At 41.3% G+C, this 7500-nt stretch overlaps 1 protein-coding gene across 46 annotated transcripts in view; it reads left to right on the top strand.

Annotated features, from left to right (window-relative positions):
- Nucleotides 1-7500, top strand: part of LOC147026119 (calcium/calmodulin-dependent protein kinase type II delta chain) — a 260756-nt gene that overhangs the window by 228035 nt on the left and 25221 nt on the right. For all 46 annotated transcript variants that reach the window (XM_085881195.1, XM_085881182.1, XM_085881183.1 and 43 more), the window contains one exon: nt 1548-1642. In XM_085881195.1, coding sequence (XP_085737321.1) covers nt 1548-1642 — 95 coding nt within the window. The remainder of the gene's footprint in view (nt 1-1547; nt 1643-7500) is intronic.

Raw genomic sequence — 7500 nt, 5'->3', positions numbered from 1 at the left:
CATTTATATGGCTTATCATCAAGGAAAAGCTCATTCACATTGATAGCTTTCTGGTATTACAAACAAATTTGATGTCATTGTCATTACGTCTTAAATTTAAACCTTTCATGTCTGCATAAAATCATGATTATGAAAATGTATAGGAAAGTATGAGACCTAACCTTTCTCAGGGTCATTGATTTATTATCTCTGTTGCTGGGGAAAAGAGAAGGTTGGAATTGAGAGAAAGAGAAGATAAACAGGGTGGATTGTGGGGAAGAGGTGTTAGAGAGGCAGGCTGGGGGTGTAAAGGGGGGGGGGTTGAGAAAGGATAAGGTTGGATGGAGAGAAAAGAAAAATGTATATCAAAAACTTCCATTTTAGTCTCGCATGTTATCAGAGGGACAGGAGAAGGTGTGTGTGTGCGTGCGTGCGTGCGTGTGCATGTGCGTGTGTGCACGTGCCAGTCCCCATGCATGTATATTATGCCTCAATTAGTGAGTCCTCACACAGACCAACTTTAGTACATCGTCCCAGGACGGTCTACTTTAATATCACGACCTTAAACACAGTTTGAAAAAGTTGTCAAATGTAACCATAAAACTTTTATATCTAATTTAACGATCAGTGGATTTTGTACCATGATTGTTAATTATTGCAAAATTATCCCCTAAGTGTGTGCTTGCCCACATCGCCTGTGGCTTGAGATATGCTGCAAGGCCTGTGGCTTCAACTAGCATGCCCAACCAGCCTTAAGGCATGTTTAGACAAAGTTGTCAAATCTAACATTTTAATGTCTAATTTAACCACAAGTTAATATTTTTTATTATTTTTTTTTTACCTTGAATGTGCACTATGTCTGAGTTGAAGACGATTAATCCTGTTGTATATGTGTACCGTAGTGCTTCTCCACCCTGTCTGTTTGTCAATCTGTGGGGGCTACGTGTTGTTCTCATATCTACTCTAATCTATATGCTCCGGCGAAGCTCTGCATTGTTAAATGCTTCTGTCTTCTTGCTTATGTAACATGTACATGGCCCCTGATCACATGGCCTCACAAACTACACATTCTAGATTGACAATCACTGTCTTCTCATGCTGTGGCCTCCCTGCTACGCGACATTTTCAAATGGTTCTGTGAATCAGCTCAGTGGTATAATTTCAAGCTGTTAAGGAGGAGACGATGACGAGGTTTACAAAACAGATTTGCTTCGTACTGTTCCTTGGAGCACTGAGAGCAAGCTGCGTCGCCCTGCATGTGAGCACATTTATAAGCATGGTCGTTGTTGGTATTTATAAGCGTCTTTTCTCATCTGCACTATTTAGCGTTTGTGCTATTATGCATCATTTAATAAGGAAAAGTTTATGAATTATTACTGCTTTATTGTTTTTATCATTTATAATGTTATTTATAATTTTATAAAAAAATGTTATTATTTATAAGTTTTTGTTTTTTTGACATTTATAATTTTTTTATTATCATTCATAATTATTTTATTATCATTTATAAATTATGTGATCATTTATAATTTCTCCCTCTCCACCCCAACCCCATCCCCTTTAAACAGAAAAATATGTGACCCTGGCTTGACCTCATTTGAGCCTGAGGCTCTGGGAAACCTTGTAGAAGGAATGGACTTTCACAAGTTTTACTTTGAAAACCGTACGTCAAATATTTTCCTCCATGCACGTCATCTTCAGCCTTTACGAGAGGCTTTGTGTTCCACAAATGTATTTGGTCAAAAATGTTTTTGTTATTTTTATATGATCTCGTGTTTTCTTCATCACTGGTTACGCTTTCTATTGATATCCGCTTCGCCCTCACAATGTCTAGTCTTTCATAGCTATCAACCAACTTACCTTTTGACCATCAAGTTGGTGATGTTATGTTTTGTTCGAGTTTTGGGAACCATACTCAAAGCTGTTGGAATTTTGGACATAAACATGGGGTGCCCTCATTTTACCAGTCTTGTTTTGACTTGACACATATTTTAAGATCTGACATATGCTCATTCCTTATTGTTTGTTTGAACAGGAAGATTGTTAGTAGAGTGATCCTCCATCTTAATAAAATAAACCATTCAATACGTATTACCGTATCTTATTGATTATTGAGTATAGTGATGAAACTCGAAAAACTTTTCATTTTGGATTCATGTGCCATTGTCATTTCTTCATTTGTGGAGAAGAATAGATTTAGTTTTGAAGTCGGCACATTGCATACTGTAAAGGTTGAATAACCAACATATTGTTACTCACAAATCGAGGAATATAAAATAGCTTTCTTCCTTGTACTCATGTAGTGACCGAAGAGCTGTTTCTTTTACTGATGAAAATGGAAGTTTTTTTTTTTGCATACATAGTCGAGGCTCGTGGAAGAGCTAGTACACTGAACGGACCAGGACAGAACAGACTAAAACAGGATGCAAAACACGCATGCTTGGAGAAAGAAATTTCAAGGAAGAGAACTGGGAAATTACGAGGGATTTGGGTGAGGGTTAGCGAGGGTAGAAAATATCATGGTTTTGGATTGTAGACGATCTGAGATCCATACTCAGCTGTTCACCGTCAAAAGGTGGTGAACAGCTGTCTTGAAAATCTGGAAGGGAGAATGAGATTGAAGAGAATGTGGAAGTTGATTCCACAGGCAGGAAAAAAGAGAAACAAATGATTGGAGGTGAGCAGTGTCTCTGGATTTCAGTAGTTTCACCAGAAAAGTGTTGCTGGTGGACCTCGTGTGTCCTGCAGATACCTGATGGGACACAAAGCACGGAGAGGGCAGAGGGTGCAACACCAGAAATGAGGTGGAAGAAGACAGAGAGACCACCGAACTGTCGGCGATGGGGAAGTGATAGGCCCATAGACTCAGCTTCATCATGAGAGATTCCAGTGATCTTGAAAGCCTTGGTTTCCATGGCATCAAGCTGAGCAAGATGTGAGGCAGGGAAGCCAGCCCAGAGGGAAGAGCAGTACTCCATCAAGCTGTGGATGAAAGCCTTGCAGGTGGATCGCAGCTCAGGTGTGGCAAGGAAGGCCTTTGTAGAATGGAGGATGCCCAGTCAGCATCTGGCTTTGGAGGCCAACTTTTAAATGTGGCTTGCCCAAGAGAGATCTTCGCTGAGAGTGACACCAAGGAGTTTGAATGACTGAACCTCTTTGAGAGGGTTGTTTGGAAAGTCGATGGGAGAGTTTGCAGTTTGGTCCTTTTGGAGAAAGAGAGAGTGAGTGTGTGGGATTTCTCAGGATTGAAAGACATATTCCAAGTGTTTCACCAGTTTGTGATTTTTTTTTTTATTCAAGTTCTGAAGAGAGGGAAGAGGCTCCTGCCCGTCTGTCAGAAGGATGAGTGATGACACGGCAGAGGGTGGCGTCTTCAGCAAAGAGATAAAGAGGATTTTTCAGAGTTAGATCATTGATGAAGATTATGAATAGGATGGGGCCAAGAACACTGCTTTGGGGTACTCCAGCCTTGACAGGGAGAGGGGAAGAAAGGGTTCCATTTATAGCCACACGTTGACTATGAGAGTGGATGAAGTCAGAAATCCAAGAGTGGAGTTGGCCTTGGATTCCATAGGCAGACAGTTTGGAGAGTAAGGCAGGATGCCAGACTGTATCGAAAGCTCGAGATATGTTCAGAGAGACGGCCTTGATCTCATGTCTGATATTGATCTCATGTCCATCCATTGTTGGGAGATTAGAAGCAGCATGTCCAAGATAGAGTGACCAGATCTGAATCTGAATTGATGATCTTAGACGAGGCTGTTGGAGAAAAGGAATGATTTCATGGCAACTGTGATTCCATGACCTTATTGATGATTGGAAGTAAGCTGATTCGTCTGTAGTTGAGAGGATCCATTTTTGCACCTTTTTAATGTGATGCTTTTAGTTGGCTGATTTCCAAGGAGATGGAAGGAGACCTATGGCAAATGACAGGGTGAGAATGGCAGAGAGAGGAAGTGCAAGAGCAGCAGAAGTTTTTAGGACACCTGAGCTGATGCCGTCCAGTCCAGTTGCAGTGTCAGAGTTGAGGGCCAAAAACTCCTCCACCTTCTCAGCTGCAAAAGACAGAGTCCAGGAGCAGTTGTTTGTGACTGGGTAGTGTGAGTAAGATTTGGAAGAAAACACAAAATTGAGGCATTTGGCCTTCTCACGAGTGGATTCGACTGTAATGCCATTTGGAGAGAGGGAAGGGATGGAAGGGGTGCATACTCCAGAGCCAGGTTTAACAAGGTAGTACCAGGTTTTAGAGGATGGTCGACAAGTGTGAAAGTTCATTCTTGAGGTTGGACAGATGCTTTCTGGCTCTCCTGACAGTGGACATACACTTGTTGCAGGCTTTGTGGAATGATCTGAGATTGCCATCAGTCAGGTTTGCCTTGTAGGAAGAGAAGGCAAGTTCAATCAAAGCAACTACCTCACCACAGGTTTCAGTGTACCATGGGTGGTAGAAGGTAAGGTTAATTGAAGAAGGGGCAGCAGATATAGGAGACCAGCCCTGAAGAGAGATGGCTGCTTGCAGTCCCTGCCAATATGCTTGAGTGAACTGCCAGACTCAGCAGCACTGAGGCAGCTGTCTGAGAATGACTCTCACAAGCATACTGTCAGATGAACCAATTGGAGCAGAAGAAGAGCAAGAAACATTTATGGGGAAGTTTGCCATCACCAAATCAAGAAGGGAGGATTTTCCATTTGGCGAAATCTTGGTTGGAAAGTTCACAGATTGGCAATGTATTTATTTGATTTAACCATTTTTAAAGACATACATATGTATATGTATATATATATATATATATATATATATATATATATATATATATGTATATATATATATGTATATATATATATATATATGTATATATATATATATATATATATATATATATATATATATGTATATATATATATATATATATATATATATGTATATGTATATATATATATATATATATATATATATATATATATATATATATATGTATGTATATATATATATATATATATATATATATATATATATATATATATATATATATATATATATATATATATATATATATATATATATATATATATATATATATATATATATATATATATATATATATATATATATATATATATATATATATATATATATATCCTGGTGTTGGCGCAGTAGTTAGGGCAGCGGCTTGGGACCCAAAAGGTCCTGAGTTCAAGCCCCGTTGGGCCTCTGAATATATATATATATATATATATATATATATATATATATATATATATATATATATATATATATATATATATATATATATATATATATATATATACCAAGTTGTACAACACCAGGGGGTTGACTCAGCCTGTCATCCTTCCGAGGTCGGCGAAATGAGTACCAGTGGACTGGGCCCGGTGTATGCCCCGGTTCGAATAGGTGCACCATATCCCTGTGTGTCGTAAGAGGTGACCAGGGTTGCGTCAGGAAGGTCATCCGGCGGAAATACCTATGCCAAATCATTATGCGGACAACAAAACGAATTTCCATACCGGATCGGTCGAGGCCTGGGTTACCAACGACCGCCACCGTTACCGGTGGTCAGCAGGGTACCAGTGGAAATTGTGCTACTGCTGGGCGAAGGAGGAGAAGGAGACGGGGAAGGCGAGTCCAAAGGCAGTGGTTGAGGGAGAAGAGTAGAAGTGTGGAGGTGAGAGTTGGAACTCTGAATGTTGGGACGATGACTGGCAAAGGGCGAGAGTTGGCTGATATGATGGAGAGAAGAAAGGTGGACATACTGTGTGTACAAGAGACCAAGTGGATGGGGAGCAAGGCTAGGAGCATTGGAGGTGGTTTCAAACTGTTATACCATGGTGTGGATGGGAGGAGAAATGGTGTCGGGGTAATACTGAAGGAAGATTATGTCAAGAGGGTATTGGAGGTAAGGAGAGTGTCTGTCTGACCGAGTGATGAGTGTGAAGTTGGAAATTGAAGGGGTGATGATGAATGTCATCAGTGCATATGCCCTGCATATGGGGTGTGAGATGGAGTATAAAGAAGATTTCTGGAGTGAGTTGGATGAAGTGGTGGAGAGTGTATCCAAGAATGAAAGAGTGGTGATTGGAGCAGATTTCAATGGGCATGTTGGGGAAGGGAATGAGGAGGTGATGGGTAGGTACGGTCTCAACAAGAGAAATGTGGAAGGGCAAATGGTGGTAGAGTTTGCAAAAAGAATGGAAATGGCGTGGTAAATACGTATTTCAAGAAGAAGGAGGAACACAGAGTGACGTACAAGAGTGGAGGAAAGTGCACACAGGTGGATTATATCTTAAGCAGGAGATGCAACCTGAAAGAGATTAGAGACTGTAAGGTGGTGGCAGGGGAGAGTGGAGCTCGACAGCATCGATTGGTGGTCTGTAGGATGATTTTGGAGGTGAGGTTGAGGAAGAGAGTGAGGGCTGAACCAAGGACCAGATGGTGGAAGCTGAAGGAGGAAGACTGTTGCGTGGAATTTAGGGAGGAGGCGAGACAGGTGTTGGATGGTGGTAAAAATGAGTGGGATGATTGGGCAACTACAGCAGAAGTGGTGAGGGAGAGAGCTCGGAAGGTACTTGGTGTGACATCTGGATAGAGGAAGGAAGATAAGGAGACTTGGTGGTGGAATGAGGAAGTACAGGAAAGTATAAGGAAGAAGGGGTTGGTGAAAAAGAAGTGGGGTAGTCAGAGAGATGAAGAAAGTAGGCAGGAGTACAAGGAGTGGCGGCAAAAGGCAAAGAGAGAGGTGGCAAAGGCCAAGGAAAAGGCATATGACGAACTGTATGAGAAGTTGGATACAAAAGAAGGGGAAAAGGATTTATACCGATTGGCAAGACAGAGGGACTGAACTGGGAAGGATGTGCTGCAGGTTAAGGTGATAAAGGATGTAAATGGGAATGTGCTGACGAGCGAGAAGGAATGTGCTGACGAATGTGTTGAGAAGGTGGATGGAGTACTTTGAGGAGCTGATGAATGAAGAAAATGAGAGAGAGGGAAGGTTGGAAGAGGTGGAGATAGTGAATCAGGAAGTGGGGTGGATCAGTAAGGATGAAGTGAGGACTGCTATGAAGAGGATGAAGAGTGGAAAGGCGGTTGGCCCAGATGATATACCAGTGGAGGCATGGAAGTGCTGAGGAGAGATGGCAGTGGGGTTGTTAACCAGATTGTTTAATAAAGTCTTGGAAAGTGAGAGGATGCCGGAGGAGTGGAGATCAAGTGTACTGGTTCCGATTTTCAAGAACAAGGGTGATGTGCAGAGCTGTGGAAATTACAGAAGGATAAAGTTGTTAAGCCACACCATGAAGTTGTGGGAAAGAGTAGTGGAAGCTGGGTTGAGAGGAGAGGTGACGATCTGTGAGCAGCAATATGGGTTTATGCCAGGAAAGAGCACCACTGATGCGATGTTTGCTTTGAGAATGTTGATGGAGAAGTATAGGGAAAGCCAGAAGGAGTTACATTGTGTGTTTGTGGATTTAGAGAAAGCTTATGATAGGGTGCCAAGAGAGGAGTTG

This window comes from Eptatretus burgeri, chromosome 5 (genome assembly GCF_056783735.1).
Source record: "Eptatretus burgeri isolate ZD-2024b chromosome 5, Ebu_testis_v1, whole genome shotgun sequence".
Lineage (NCBI taxonomy): Eukaryota > Metazoa > Chordata > Myxini > Myxiniformes > Myxinidae > Eptatretus > Eptatretus burgeri.
The sequence above is the reverse complement of the archived record's forward strand: the minus strand, read 5'-3'. Positions and strand labels throughout refer to the sequence as shown.